The sequence below is a fragment of the Phoenix dactylifera genome, chromosome 9 (assembly GCF_051530095.1).
Source record: "Phoenix dactylifera cultivar Ajwa chromosome 9, Ajwa_hap1_PhDact_Kaust_v1.1, whole genome shotgun sequence".
Taxonomy (NCBI): domain Eukaryota; kingdom Viridiplantae; phylum Streptophyta; class Magnoliopsida; order Arecales; family Arecaceae; genus Phoenix; species Phoenix dactylifera.
In genome coordinates, this window is record NC_143198.1 from 32,934,415 (window position 1) to 32,949,589 (window position 15,175).

The following is a 15,175-nucleotide window of genomic DNA, read 5'->3' on the forward strand; positions in this document are numbered from 1 at the left end:
ATCTTTGTAAATTCTTCAATGAGCAGTGATTATTCCTTGTTTCACTGTTCTTCTTTCCTTTCCCTTTGTACATATTTTCTGTTAAACTCTCAATAAATCGTGGGTGGCAGTTTGCCCCCAACTTCCACCAAAAAAACATGCAAGGAAAAAGATCCACTAGTTTCTGGATGATGAAACCGTAGGCTTCGTCATAACTGTAAAACAAACACAACTGGAACATAACAAGAGTCTATACAATGATCCTCATAAATACCAAGCCAGATAAAAAAAGTTGTAATTGTTGGGGGAAAAGAGGTTTTGCTTCAGCAATCTTTGAACAGATACAAACACAAAAGCAGAGATTCAAACACCTAGTGATTTTCTCCTGCTTATATTACCTAATTACAGCCAAGGGGAAGAGTAGAGAGGAGTGACCACTGATTTAACTTGAAGATACTTTTCGATTGCATTCAGTCCATAGTCCCTTCCAAATCCACTCATCTTAAACCCACCAAAAGGAGCATCTGGGTCGAATGCGAAGTAACAATTGATCCAAATGGTGCCTGCACGAACTGATCTTGAGACTCGGTTCGCTATGTCCAAATCCTTAGTCAGGACTCCAGCAGCCAGGCCATATCTTGTAGCATTCGCCTTCTCTATCGCCTCCTCGATCGTCCTGACAGAAAAGGAGAAAGAATGATCAATCTCCATGCATCTTTTCTTCTGAACTTTATCATTTTATTCTACCGTCTTAACTAAATATTTCATGGAATCTTTCAGCGTTCGAAGAGGCTTACTGAAACTTCATGAGGGACATCACGGGTCCAAATATCTCATCTTGGGCGATCTTCATGTCCTCCTGGCAAAAAAACAGTGGACAATGTTTCACAAACTAGATGAAAACTCCTATTGTTGCAATTGGTTCAATAGAGCAGAACTGTGATCCTTTTTGTCACCTTAACATCAGTGAAGATTGTTGGTTCAATGTAGAAACCTTTCTCTCCACAGGGTTTTCCTCCAGTCAGCAAGGTAGCTCCCTCTCTCTTACCATGCTCAATATATTGAAGAACTTTTTCAAATTGTTTCTTGTCAATCTGGACCCAGAAGAAAAAATAATGTCAAGTTCCGGAGAATGTCAAAACGGAAAAAAGGAAAAAGAAACAGGATGCTTTAACTAAACAAAATGTTCGGCTCGATCGCAAGTGAATAAAAATAAAAGAAATCCAGAACGTTATTTGCTCTCGAAATTGTTGCTTGCCATTCTATGTATATACTACAGTATTGATACAGGTTGACCAAGAAGCAAAGAACTAGATTTACAATTTAGTAACAAGCATGGTCTTTTGGAAACGTATGGCCAGAAACTTTAGCTGAATGATGGGAAATAGCTTCTATCGTTTACGCACATGCAAACAATGTACTAGAGAAGCAGGAAGATTACCTGAGGGCCTTGATGAACATCGGGGTCCAAGGGGTCTCCAACTACCCAGCCTTTGGCGCTCTCTGCCGCCTTCTTTACGAATTCATCATAAATTCCTTCCTGAACGTAGATACGAGACCCTGCAACGCAAATTTCTCCCTGAAAATTCAAAAACCGCCAATTATATTAACTTTGTATCCTAAAGCATAAGATTTTCAACGGTAATGGGTATATGTATAATAATATTGCCTTGTTATAGAAGATGGCTTTCTGGGCTAAATCCACTGCCATGTCGACATCGGCATCGTCGAAGATGATGATGGGAGACTTGCCGCCCAATTCAAGCGACACGGGCTTTAAATTACTTCTAGCAGCTGCCTCCATCACCTGGCGTCCTACTTCAGTTGAGCCAGTAAAACTAATCTGAAACCAGCAATAAATGATTAAGGTCACTAAAAATTGGCCCGTACGTACTTAAGACCATGCTGAAATCCTCAACAAGGAAGGGAATCATGTTCTATCGATCTAAAGAAGATAGGATAATATAGAATTAGCTAGTTTCAGATAAGAGATTTGCTGGATATTATAGCTCCCTTACTTTATCGACATCCATGTGCGAGCAGAGGGCCGCACCAGCTGTGGCACCGAATCCATTGACAACATTGATCGTTCCATCCGGAATACCAGCCTGTAATTCAAAGAGAAAGAAGATGCAGCTATTACCTTAGGAACTACTTGGAAACTAATTGAAGGGAAGGAGTCGAGCTATTCATTCATGTTCATAGAAGAATTAATTCCTTTCTCGAGGGATCCGAATTATGTCATGTAACAACTCAGAACCTCTTCTAAAAAGATTATTGAAAGATATTATTTTAGGTTCTTTAGTCTTGTATAAGCACCCAACATCTTTTCAGCAAACAATCAATGGGAGACTAAATATGAGTATTTGCATGGATCCTCGTGTATCTACTTAATGAGGTTTAAAAATGTGAGAAAACAAGCTATATATACCTGCTTGGCCAAGTGGGCAAAGTACAAGGCAGAGAGAGGAGTTTGCTCGGCAGGCTTGACGACCATGGTGCAGCCGGCGGCCAAAGCGGGGCTGACCTTTAAGAAGAACATGGTGGAGGGGAAATTCCAGGGTATGATGTGGCCGACCACACCGATGGGCTCCTTGAGCGTGTAGCCTTGGCACTGGCTGGACAGCTTTAGGGTCTCTCCGTGGATCTTATCTGCGGCCCCGGCGTAGTACCGCAGCATGTTCGCGCAGTGGGGGATGTCCATACTTTTCCCCATTTTGAGCAGCTTTCCGGCATCTAAACTGTCCAGCATCGCCAACTCTTCTATGTGCTCTTCGATCAAGTCTGCAAACTTCATCATCAGCCTTCCCCTCTCCTGTTCATCATTCAAAGCACTTATTAGCTAGCTGTTGTATGGATCGAACATCCATGGGTTCTCTTGACCATATTTGAATGAACGAATCATGAATACAAGCTCCTAAATATTTAAGAGACTCCTGGGAGATAATATTTGTTTTTTTTTTGTATAGTTTTTGGACACAAACTGACTGCCTCCGGACTCATTTTGATTCCAACCATGACTCCGCTCTGGTCATTTTGATTCCAAAGTTATGAGCCACACCATTTGAGAAAGACGTGAGAGAGAGACCAGGATCATACATAACCGGACATGCGAGGCCATTTGCCATGGTCGAAGGCTTCTCTCGCGGCCTTCACGGCCAAGTCCACGTCCTCTTTATCGCCCTCGGCAACTTTAGCTATCACCTCTCCGGTTCGTGGGTCCCTTGTCTCGAATGTCTTCCCTGCGGCAAGGCCAGCAAGCAAACATCGTTACTATCGGTAAGACCTGCACCATGTTTCCAATTCTTAGTTGTACGAATCTAGGGTTGAATTGAAAAAAATTGGGCAACAGTAGAGATTTCAGTAGACTCTACATATTTTAATTTGTTTAATCGTATGATGTTATTGAATAAATTTATCGTTTTTGTTAATCACACTTCGTTTTTAATGAATTCTTTAAAACTAACTATAAGTTTCTTGAAATTACTTTTTATTTCCAAGTAATTTGGCACATAATGTGAACGTCTCGAATTTGATTATCTTGGTTCTACTTAATTCCGACGTGGGTTGGTATAGTTTTGTTAACAAAAATTAAGAGTTGAGTTAGATTGGTTGGCTCCATATCACCCCTAGTCTAGTTTAAATTTATCTATATCGATCATATGCAACGCCTGGATCTCCGTGGCAAACAACCTACCCAGCTGACTGCAGCTTTTACGCTCTCAAAAAGATGAAAGAATTGTAGAATGTGCAATCAAATGCTATTTCAGTTAATTGCATGGAAACCAAAAAAAAAAAAAAACAATACATAGTGCTGAATCCATTTCTTGAAAGATAGAATATTAAATAGTTCCCGAGTTCATTGGTCGCGCATCGAAATCTATGCAAGTGCTGAGTAAGGTTGACTATTCTCCTACAAGCCTCCCAGGCGGCAAACAAACAATTTAGCCAAAGTTTTAGTTGACTACAAAGTTTTGTCCTTCCGTCATCCCCGATATTCGTGGCGTGGAGCCCAAAAGTCAAAGCTTGCACTTAATAAACAGACAAAGAAATAAAGCATGCGATGTTTCGATTCACAAGGGGCCAAAAGAAGCTAAGACAGTTGGATTCATGTTACCATGTCATGTGGCTTTCAAATCTCGTCCCTTGAAAAACTTCTCTCATAGCTAATCACTAATACTAAAATAAAGATATTTAATATGATCATGGTATTATAATATGCTATGATGACTTATAGGTCATTACAAGGGAACACTGTATAAGAGTTATGGCTCTTTAGAAGTAAATGACGTAATACGGCACGTTGTAACAATATTCAAATATCAGGAGAAGAAAAGTAAACCATCTAACATTTGGGTATGGCATGGCAAATTTAGCAAGTAAACGTTCGCTAACGTAAGCCACCCGTTCATTATTCATGATATCCTTTGGTCGGCTGAACACGCTGTCTCGGTCACAGCCTCAATATATGAACAACTTATCCTGGCACGGAGCGCCTCTCTATCCCATGGCCAACGACGTCGAAATGGACCAGCCGTTGGTGTTGTTTTTTATTAGTTAAAATGGGGACAGCGAGGTGGCCTGACAGGTAACGTTGCGTATAGGAGACGTTACGTTTACAAAGGATATTACTCCGCCCCTTTTTCAACCTTGTCGAGGGGGAAAAGCCGAGAGAAAAGGAGCAAGGCAATACATCCTTAAGGTTTGCATCCGTTGGAATATTGTGATTCACATTGAATCAGATACTTCGTCATGGCTGATGCATCTCATGTTTCTTTTCATAGACTGTAAGCAATATTTTCCATTACGTTTCTTTTCTTCTCTTGACTTTAATATCGAGTAGAAACTCGGATTATAGAGACTTAGAAATTTAAAAGTTCGTAGAGTCGGTTAATAGTCCAATTCTTTCCAGTAATATGAAAACCGCTGCTGCAACAATAACCAAGAAGGCAATGGATCATTTGCCATTTGGTCAAAAGGATATCGGCATATTAGGAACAGAGCATGCTACTTTAAACACCTTGCCCGGCAATGCCGTCACCTAGCAACAGACGTGTCATCGTGCTTGGTCCATTTCTACTCCACCGCAAAATAGCCTCAGTGATTCTTTTTTTTAAAAAAAATTATATGTAAAGATTATCAAGAACTTGTTCTAGCTTCATTATAGATCGATGCGTTCTCTCTACTTGTTCACCTCAAAAGAGCACAGTTTTTGAGGGACTACCTCGAAGTACAAAAATTGGAAAACTGACATCTGAACTAATAAATTTTTTATAGTGTTAGCATGGGAATCCAGAAATATGATATTATCTATATAACCTGATCTAGGGAAACTATATAAGACAGAGGAAGGAGAAGCCGGGTACCAGAGACGGAGTCGACGAATTGGCCATTGATGAAGAGCTTGGTGAACTTTATCTCTGGCATCTTGAAGGCACCGCCGGAGTTCCCGTTGCAATGGTTAGCCATGGAGAAGAATGGCCGATGTCTGTCCACAAACAGAGCTTTCCTTCTTTCCAGAATATCCCACCCCTCTCTCGTGCGTGCCGCGGAGCAGGGTGGCTCGGTGGGCCTTTTTATGGCGTTCGTGGAGGTCTTTTTCCTAATCTGCAAGCAACGTTTGACTTGCCGTTGTATCCATCGCGCGAGAGAAGGATTCACGTTCCTTCGCGCCCATCCATCACCGTTGGATCATCCACTGCTTGCTTTGAGAGCTGTGCAGGCCGATGAATGAGGGTTCAGAGTGCTTTGGGAGCTGTGCAGTGGGTGATCCAATGGTGGATGGACGCGAAGGAAGGTAAAATATCCTTCTTTTGGGCGAAGGAGACAACCGCGAACCGTTTGAGTTTACTAAAAGTGGTAGTCTGGTAGTTGTCCCGATTCGAAATGCGTGAGCGTTGATTAAATCAAGAGACCGCATGCCCCACGTTCGGATGGCTCTGTGTGAATATGCTTTTCTTCCATTAGTACTGAGGTGGCGCTGGGGTGACGTACTCATACATAAATGGCTTAGTGAGGTTTCCCACGGGTTGGGGAAGGAACGTGGAAACTTGCGACCTGCATCGAACATTTTTTGATGGAAGAGGGGGTTGCTACTCAGGTGGGGTTCTGCCCCTCCCCCTCTCCTCCTATTTTTGACCCAAAAAAAAAAAAAAAAAGAGACAGCGACCACCTGAAAACTATTTGCTGTAGAAAAAGATTATTAGAATTGCCCGCGTCTGCATAACAGCAGGGACAACGGCTGGCAACTTCTTAAATGTAAAGGAGTAAACTGTAATAAACAGATTAGAAGGCTTACCTGGCCTATTAAGGAAACTATTCAGAATGTCATTATTTTGAGCCGGATTAGTGAATCCTATCATCTCTTTTTATTATTTTCAGAAAGTAATCTTGCCTAATTGGATATCATTACGTAATTTTTGAAAACTATTATAAGTCTTCTATGTGGTCACCTCTTAGATCATGGCAATCAAGAGATTGGTACGGTACATGAAGGATAGGTGATGTGGGAGTTCAGGATATTGTTCCACTAATCATAGATTGTCACGACGGTTTAGGATGGATGATGCTTGGTTCATCGCATTTCAAGCATATTTGAGGAGGTTTGGCACTCTCTAGGTTGACGACGGACGGTACTGCATCATGTAACTCTTCATGCAGTCAGATTTGTCCGGCAAGATTACATGCAAGATATCAAAAAAAAAAAAAAAAAAACCCAGTTCTTTCTGGATGATGAAACCATAAAATTCGCCATAACTATAAAAAATGAAGTACTATTAGAGAAAGAAGCACCACTGGAAGATGACATGGGTCTATAGAATGATCCTCATAACTAGCAAAGTTCAAATTCTGGGGGGATATATATGAGATTTTGCTTTAGCAATCTTCGCACAGACCCTGTGAGCACTTATACAAGATTAAAAAACTCAAATAATACTTTCTGACTAGTTTTTTTAGGTCAGATCCTGAGTTGTGACAAATGGTATCAGAGCAGACCTGGTCTATTACCTATGTAGACTATGCTGCAACACAGATTTATTAGAGTTGACCATAGATCTATCGTAGTGCCTGTGATTAAATTTGAATGAATTTAAACTCAACCTGACGAGGACGTCAGGGCTTAAATGTATTGGGAAAAATGGCTCCCCACAAGTGTAGATCAATAAAGAGAATAAAAAACAAAATAAGAACACAAGAGATTTTTACGTGGTTCCCTCAATTGAGGTACGTCCACGGGACCGAGGTCCAATTTCACTAACTTTGTAGGATTACAAAGCGTTTACAAGAAACACAAATGTCTCACAAAATGACAAGGGATTTGTAGGCCAAAATGAAGCTTTTGACAAAGGAGGAAGTAGCTACACAAAAGCTCCAAAACAAAAGAGTGAAAGGTTGCTGGAAAAACTGAAGAGAATAGGCACCAAGCTCTTCAAGTCACCGAAGAGACACAAAAATGCAGTCCAATTAACAGCTTTAAATTCCAGCACACTAATCTGAATTTTTTCACTCCTATTAGCCTTTTGGAATCCCAAAAACTAGCTTCCAAAGAAGCACCAATGTTCCCCAAGTTTGCCTTGAAACAAGTAATCAAAGAAGCTTTAATTACCCAAGCAAACATTGAATAACCAAGTGTCTTCCCAACAAATTTGAAGACAACATATCTCACAACTTCTAAGCATAATTAAATGCATAAGGAGGGATGCCCAACAAAACGAGAGGAGTATGTGAGGATCCGTACGAGCATGTTTGCTGGATAGATCATGGGTCTTTATATAGGATCAAGAAACTCAAATAATAATTTATGGCTAGTGTCCGTCGGGTGAGGAAAAAGTTTACAGGAGCTGACTCCTGATTTAACATGAAGATACATTTTCGGCTGCCTTGGATCCAAACTTCCTTCCGAATCCACTCATCCATACCCACCAAGAGGAGCATCCATGTGAGATGCAAAGCAGCAGTTGATCCAAATGGTGCCTGTACGAGCTGACCTCGAGACTCTGTTTGCTATGCTCAAATCCTTGGTTACGATTCCAGATCCTATCTTGCAGCATTCGCCTTCTCTATCGCCTCCTCGATCGTCCTAATAGAAAGGGGAAAGCATGATGCCATGAGTACGGTACTAGTCTCGCGTAAGGGGAACTGATCCGAGCTTCATCGAAATTTCATTACATTCTTTTTAGTTGTATAATTTTCTAGGAAAACATGCCTTCTATTTTTCTTTTTTCTTTTTTGTGACAAAAAAAAAGATCTATCTCCATGCATTCTTATTTCAGAACTTCATCATTTTTTTCTACCATTTTGACTGAATATTTCATGGAATCTTTCAGTGCAAGAAGAGGCTTAGCGAAACTTCATGAGGGACATCAGAGCTCCAAATATCTCATCTTGGGCAATCTTCATGTCCTCCTGGCAACAAAGCAACGGATAATGTTATCTTTCCGGAACTAGATGAAGACTCCTGTTGATGCAATCAAGTGGTTCAATAAAGTGCACGTGTACGAAGTACAATTTTTCAACTACTTTTGGAAAATACTATACAGTAATAGAATTAATTATTATAAATAAAAATTTCAATAGCCAAAGTTTATTGCATATTAAGCAATGAACTTTATTTATTACTGTACAGAAATTTCTGTCATTGATACATCTGTTATTGGCATTCATATGCAAAAAATTTTGCACAAGATGAATCGATGCATAAACTTCCATCATTATACCAGTGTCATTAATAGATATGCATAAAGCATGGTTGTTTTTCTCCAATTTTTTATCTACTTTTGAAATGCAATTTGGCTATGTAATAAATTTATAATAAATAAAATACTTCAATAACCAAGTTTCTGTGGCATATTAAGCAATGATCATTAATGATCCTGCGACACATTAACATCGGCAGCATTAATACTATTGCATATTAAGCAATGAACTTTAATAAGAATTGTATATATCTATTGATATAATAAAATAATATATTATTATAAAATTATAAGAACATGATCAAATCAGCATACCTTAAAATATAATAAATACTAAACTAAAATATTAGTATAATTCTATGTCCCAAATGGGATATAGATAGGGTAAGATAGTAAGTCTATTAGTATTTATAGTAAGTATTAATAAAATCACTAAAATACTAGTATCCTTTTATGGAAAAACATCTTCACGAACTCCATAAAAAGGCTGACCGAGCCATTCTGCTTCGCCGCAAACGCAAAGAAGGGGAGGGATATTCTGGGAAGAAGGAAGGATCTGTTTGCGGAGAGACATCGGCTATTCTTCTCCATGGCTGACCATTGCAACGGGAACTCCGGCGGTGCCTTCAAGATGCCAGAGATAAAGTTCACCAAGCTCTTCATCAATGGCCAATTCGTCGACTCCGTCTCTCGTACCCAGCTTCTCCTTCCTCTTAACTTATATAGTTTCCCTAGATCAGGATATAGAGATAATATCTTATTCCGGATTCCAATGCTAATACGATAAAAAAATTAATTAGTTCAGATGTCAGTTTTCCATTTTTTGTATTATTTAATTCGAGGTATTCCATCAAAAACTGTGCTCTTTTGAGGTGAACAAGTGGAGCGAACGCATAGACCATAGAAAAAAGAAGAAAATATTGCTCCTTTTCTCCAGATCTATAATGAAGCCAGAATAAGTTCTTGCTTCCAAAGAGCTATCGGCATGGATCTCAAAGCGATCCGACGGTAGGAGGAGATTGGTGGATGTGAGGAGAGGGAGCGGTGAAAAAAATATCAGCATGGATCTCAAAGTGATCTAGTTGGACGTGGGAGATTAAACGGTAGGATTGTGTGGAGAGAGATGAGAAGAAAGAGCGATTAAGGGCACGGATCACAAAGTGATCCAGTAGGAGTAGAAAATACCATCACGGATTTCAAAGCGATCCAATGGGGACGGAAATATCGATCTGAAAGTTGTACGGATGAGAAAAGGGTGAGCATGAGGAAAATATTTGAATTTAGATTTGGAAACTGTATTTTGCTTTTTATTCAAAAAACCAGCCGTTAATAATTTGTTTAAATATAAATACATTATTGTTTTACTTAGACAAAAATAACTATTTTATACCTATCCTTCAAAGGTATATCTACTCTTTCATCTTTTTGAGAGTATAAAAGCTACAGTCAGCTGGGTAGGTTGTTTACGATTAGATGGCAAACAAGTTATGCGCACATGAAGATTCAAGCGTTGCATGTGATCGATCTTAGATTAATTTAAACTAGGCTAGGGCCGATCTGGAGCCAATCAATCTAACTCAACGCTTAATTTTTGTTAACAAATCTATACCAACCCATATAGGAATTAAGTAGAATCAAGATAATCAAAAATGAGACGGTCCACATTATGTGCCGAATTACTTGGAAATAAAAAAATAATTTCAAGAAAATTATAGTTAATTTTGAAGAATTTATTAAAAACAGAGAGTGATTAACAAAAATGATAAATTTATTCAATAACATCATACGATTGGAAAAACTAAAATATGTACAGTCTACTGAAGTCTCTATTGTTGCCCAATTTTTTAATCAATCAATTCAACCCTAGATTCGTACATCTAAAGAATTAGAAACATGGCGCAGGTCTTACTGATAATAATAACGATGTTTGCTTGCTGGCCTTGCCACAGGGAAGACATTCGAGACAAGGGACCCACGAACCGGAGACGTGATAGCTAAAGTTGCCGAGGGCGATAAAGAGGACGTGGACTTGGCCGTGAAGGCCGCGAGAGAAGCCTTCGACCATGGCCAATGGCCTCGCATGTCCGGTTATGTATGATCCTGGTCTTTCTCCCTCCCGTCTTTCTCAAATGGCCTGGCTCATAACTTTGGAATCAAAATGGGCAGAGCGAAGTCATGGTTGGAATCAAAATGAGTCCGGAGACAGTCAGTTTGTCTCCAAAAACTATACAAAAAAAAACAAATATTGTCTCCCAGGAGTCTCCTAAAAATTTAGGAGCTTGTATTTAGAAGAGCTATTCATTCGTTCATTCAAATATGGTCAAGAGAACCCATGGATGTTCGATCCATACAACAGCTAGCTAATAAGTGCTTTGAATGATGAACAGGAGAGGGGAAGGCTGATGATGAAGTTTGCAGACTTGATCGAAGAGCACATAGAAGAGTTGGCGATGCTGGACAGTTTAGATGCCGGAAAGCTGCTCAAAATGGGGAAAAGTATGGACATCCCCCACTGCGCGAACATGCTGCGGTACTACGCCGGGGCCGCAGATAAGATCCACGGAGAGACCCTAAAGCTGTCCAGCCAGTGCCAAGGCTACACGCTCAAGGAGCCCATCGGTGTGGTCGGCCACATCATACCCTGGAATTTCCCCTCCACCATGTTCTTCTTAAAGGTCAGCCCCGCTTTGGCCGCCGGCTGCACCATGGTCGTCAAGCCTGCCGAGCAAACTCCTCTCTCTGCCTTGTACTTTGCCCACTTGGCCAAGCAGGTATATATAGCTTGTTTTCTCACATTTTTAAACCTAGTTAAGTACTCGTTAAGTAGACACACGAGGATCCATGCAAATACTCATATTTAGTCTTCCATTGATTATTTGCCGAAAAGATGTCGGATATTTATACAAGTCTAAAAAATCTGAAAAAATACCTTCTGATAATTTTTTTAGATAAAATCCTAAGTTGTTACAAGACATAATAGGGATCCCTCGAGAAAAGGAATTTATTTCTATGAACATAAATGAGTAGTTTCGAAGTAGTTCCTAACGTAATAGCAACTTCTTTCTCTTTTAATTACAGGCTGGTATTCCGGATGGAACGATCAATGTTGTCAATGGATTCGGTGCCACAGCTGGTGCGGCCCTCTGCTCGCACATGGATGTCGATAAAGTAAGGGAGCTATAATATCCAGCAAATCTCCTATCTGAAACTAGCTAATTCTATATTATCCTATCTTCTTTAGATCGATAGAACATGATTCCCTTCCTTGTTGAGGATTTCAGCATGGTCTTAAGTACGTACGGGCCAATTTTTAGTGACCTTAATCATTTATTGCTGGTTTCAGATTAGTTTTACTGGCTCAACTGAAGTAGGACGCCAGGTGATGGAGGCAGCTGCTAGAAGTAATTTAAAGCCCGTGTCGCTTGAATTGGGCGGCAAGTCTCCCATCATCATCTTCGACGATGCCGATGTCGACATGGCAGTGGATTTAGCCCAGAAAGCCATCTTCTATAACAAGGCAATATTATTATACATATACCCATTACCGTTGAAAATCTTATGCTTTAGGATACAAAGTTAATATAATTGGCGGTTTTTGAATTTTCAGGGAGAAATTTGCGTTGCAGGGTCTCGTATCTACGTTCAGGAAGGAATTTATGATGAATTCGTAAAGAAGGCGGCAGAGAGCGCCAAAGGCTGGGTAGTTGGAGACCCCTTGGACCCCGATGTTCATCAAGGCCCTCAGGTAATCTTCCTGCTTCTCTAGTACATTGTTTGCATGTGCGTAAACGATAGAAGCTATTTCCCATCATTCAGCTAAAGTTTCTGGCCATACGTTTCCAAAAGACCATGCTTGTTACTAAATTGTAAATCTAGTTCTTTGCTTCTTGGTCAACCTGTATCAATACTGTAGTATATACATAGAATGGCAAGCAACAATTTCGAGAGCAAATAACGTTCTGGATTTCTTTTATTTTTATTCACTTGCGATCGAGCCGAACATTTTGTTTAGTTAAAGCATCCTGTTTCTTTTTCCTTTTTTCCGTTTTGACATTCTCCGGAACTTGACATTATTTTTTCTTCTGGGTCCAGATTGACAAGAAACAATTTGAAAAAGTTCTTCAATATATTGAGCATGGTAAGAGAGAGGGAGCTACCTTGCTGACTGGAGGAAAACCCTGTGGAGAGAAAGGTTTCTACATTGAACCAACAATCTTCACTGATGTTAAGGTGACAAAAAGGATCACAGTTCTGCTCTATTGAACCAATTGCAACAATAGGAGTTTTCATCTAGTTTGTGAAACATTGTCCACTGTTTTTTTGCCAGGAGGACATGAAGATCGCCCAAGATGAGATATTTGGACCCGTGATGTCCCTCATGAAGTTTCAGTAAGCCTCTTCGAACGCTGAAAGATTCCATGAAATATTTAGTTAAGACGGTAGAATAAAATGATAAAGTTCAGAAGAAAAGATGCATGGAGATTGATCATTCTTTCTCCTTTTCTGTCAGGACGATCGAGGAGGCGATAGAGAAGGCGAATGCTACAAGATATGGCCTGGCTGCTGGAGTCCTGACTAAGGATTTGGACATAGCGAACCGAGTCTCAAGATCAGTTCGTGCAGGCACCATTTGGATCAATTGTTACTTCGCATTCGACCCAGATGCTCCTTTTGGTGGGTTTAAGATGAGTGGATTTGGAAGGGACTATGGACTGAATGCAATCGAAAAGTATCTTCAAGTTAAATCAGTGGTCACTCCTCTCTACTCTTCCCCTTGGCTGTAATTAGGTAATATAAGCAGGAGAAAATCACTAGGTGTTTGAATCTCTGCTTTTGTGTTTGTATCTGTTCAAAGATTGCTGAAGCAAAACCTCTTTTCCCCCAACAATTACAACTTTTTTTATCTGGCTTGGTATTTATGAGGATCATTGTATAGACTCTTGTTATGTTCCAGTTGTGTTTGTTTTACAGTTATGACGAAGCCTACGGTTTCATCATCCAGAAACTAGTGGATCTTTTTCCTTGCATGTTTTTTTGGTGGAAGTTGGGGGCAAACTGCCACCCACGATTTATTGAGAGTTTAACAGAAAATATGTACAAAGGGAAAGGAAAGAAGAACAGTGAAACAAGGAATAATCACTGCTCATTGAAGAATTTACAAAGATAGAGTGAAAAAGCCTAGCTTTTGATGTTCCTTCTTCAGTTCCACCAGATTCCACACCACCCAACTGATATGATACGACGATGAGCGCCTTTTTGTGGCTGTTTCAAAGAAACTAAAGATACTCTCCTCTGTTTGTTAAGAATCAGTTCGGGAAGAAGTCTGATGCACCAACGATCCAAAGTTGTACCGAAGTTTAGCATGGCTGTCGGCCATTTTAAGAGGACACAGATGCTCCCAAGAGTAGAAAGTGTGCAATATCTTCTGTAGAATGGCATAGATCAAGGTGTTCCGCCTGGTAAATCTTCTAGCATTCCTTTCCTTCTAAATTTCCGAACATAAATCTACACAATTGGTCTCCGGTGGTCTTTCTTAGAGCTAGTTGATACTCCTTCCTTCTCCAAGCCGTCCAAATTAAGGTCATGAAAACTAGCCGGCCAACCCCTCAATTACAATTGGATTTTGATGGTGTTCCATAGGCTTCTTGAGAAGGAGCGTTTTAGAATTAAATGCGAGTGGGATCCCCTTCTCGAGCCACAAAGAGCACCACTAGAGCCTACTTGCCAACCTTTCCTAGCAAGCACAGAGCTTATTCCTCGAGATCAACCAAAGGAAGACTTTAAGAGGAAATGCATGGACAGCTGAATTCATAGTTCGAGATGACTGTGCAATTGTAGATAAGAGGAAATGTTCTTAACATGTCTCTGAAACACGAGTTACATGATACGGTACCATCCACCGTCGGCTCAAAGTGTGCCCAACCATGTAAAACACGCTAAAATGCCACGAGCCAAGTATAGCCGTTCTTGTTCCAAGCCGTGATTAACCCATGACCTCAATTGAACTGAGTCATCTTGTTAAGCTGCTCGTTACCGCCATATTTGTAACAACCCAGATCTCACACTCTGAACCTAACAGCCGAGTCGGCTGCATGACATGGCCACATACTTCCTAGGACAAAGCCCTAGAGAACATGCAAAATCTAAAAATTTATTACAACCTCAATATTATTGAATAATAATGATCTCAATTCACAACAATTATAAACTATTACAAAATTTAATCATCCAACCAGTATCAGTGATCTTTCTACTCATTCTTTCACCTGTAATCCCAACTATTGCCAAGTACCTAACGACCTACAACTCTGAAAGAAAATGAAAAGAGGTGGTGTAAGCTTTACAGCTCAGTAAGAATCTCCATATATCTACACCAAGAAATAGCAAGAAATCGTTGCACACAACATGAAATCACAAACCGACTATCAATAATGCTCGAATAAATAGTATAAATATGTACATCAATTTATACAAGAGTTCCAACCTCTTAAACTGAGAAA

General features: G+C 40.0%; 2 protein-coding genes across 4 annotated transcripts; one reads left to right on the forward strand and one right to left on the reverse strand.

The window, feature by feature from the left end:
* Positions 1-212: 212 nt before the first annotated feature.
* Positions 213-5,583, reverse strand: LOC103720725 (aldehyde dehydrogenase family 2 member C4). 3 transcript variants are annotated; one of them, XM_008810568.6, is made up of 9 exons: positions 5,346-5,583; positions 3,079-3,221; positions 2,411-2,794; positions 1,998-2,087; positions 1,649-1,822; positions 1,421-1,558; positions 936-1,073; positions 777-838; positions 213-655 (listed from the first exon to the last, which is right to left on the reverse strand). In XM_008810568.6, exons 1-9 carry the CDS (start codon positions 5,446-5,448, stop codon positions 382-384), a joined length of 1,506 nt encoding a protein of 501 aa, XP_008808790.4. In that variant the 5' UTR covers positions 5,449-5,583; the 3' UTR covers positions 213-381. The 3 variants fall into 3 exon arrangements, with proteins under 3 accessions (XP_008808790.4, XP_089781755.1, XP_088561248.1); XM_089925629.1 differs by lacking the exon at positions 5,346-5,583 and adding an exon at positions 3,677-4,433; XM_088705122.2 differs by lacking the exon at positions 3,079-3,221 and having other exon boundaries at positions 5,346-5,532.
* A 5,044-nt stretch (positions 5,584-10,627) lies between these two features.
* LOC120112319 (aldehyde dehydrogenase family 2 member C4-like) lies at positions 10,628-13,578 on the forward strand. Its single transcript, XM_039131279.3, has 8 exons — positions 10,628-10,767; positions 11,063-11,446; positions 11,754-11,843; positions 12,019-12,192; positions 12,283-12,420; positions 12,768-12,905; positions 13,003-13,064; positions 13,186-13,578. Exons 1-8 carry the CDS (start codon positions 10,756-10,758, stop codon positions 13,457-13,459), a joined length of 1,272 nt encoding a protein of 423 aa, XP_038987207.2. The 5' UTR covers positions 10,628-10,755; the 3' UTR covers positions 13,460-13,578.
* Positions 13,579-15,175: the final 1,597 nt, after the last annotated feature.

Bases quoted from the DNA above. Each gene is read 5' to 3' on its own strand.
- LOC103720725 (XM_008810568.6), bottom strand. From the start codon at position 5,448: ATGGCTAACCATTGCAACGGGAACTCCGGCGGTGCCTTCAAGATGCCA. The intron at 3,222-5,345 runs GTACCCGGCTTC...GCCTTGCCGCAG, and splicing joins ATTCGTCGACTCCGTCTCTG to GGAAGACATTCGAGACAAGG. The intron at 1,823-1,997 runs GTAAGGGAGCTA...TGCTGGTTTCAG, and splicing joins CGCACATGGATGTCGATAAA to ATTAGTTTTACTGGCTCAAC.
- LOC120112319 (XM_039131279.3), top strand. The intron at 12,193-12,282 runs GCAATATTATTA...TTGAATTTTCAG, and splicing joins AAGCCATCTTCTATAACAAG to GGAGAAATTTGCGTTGCAGG. The intron at 13,065-13,185 runs GTAAGCCTCTTC...CTTTTCTGTCAG, and splicing joins ATGTCCCTCATGAAGTTTCA to GACGATCGAGGAGGCGATAG.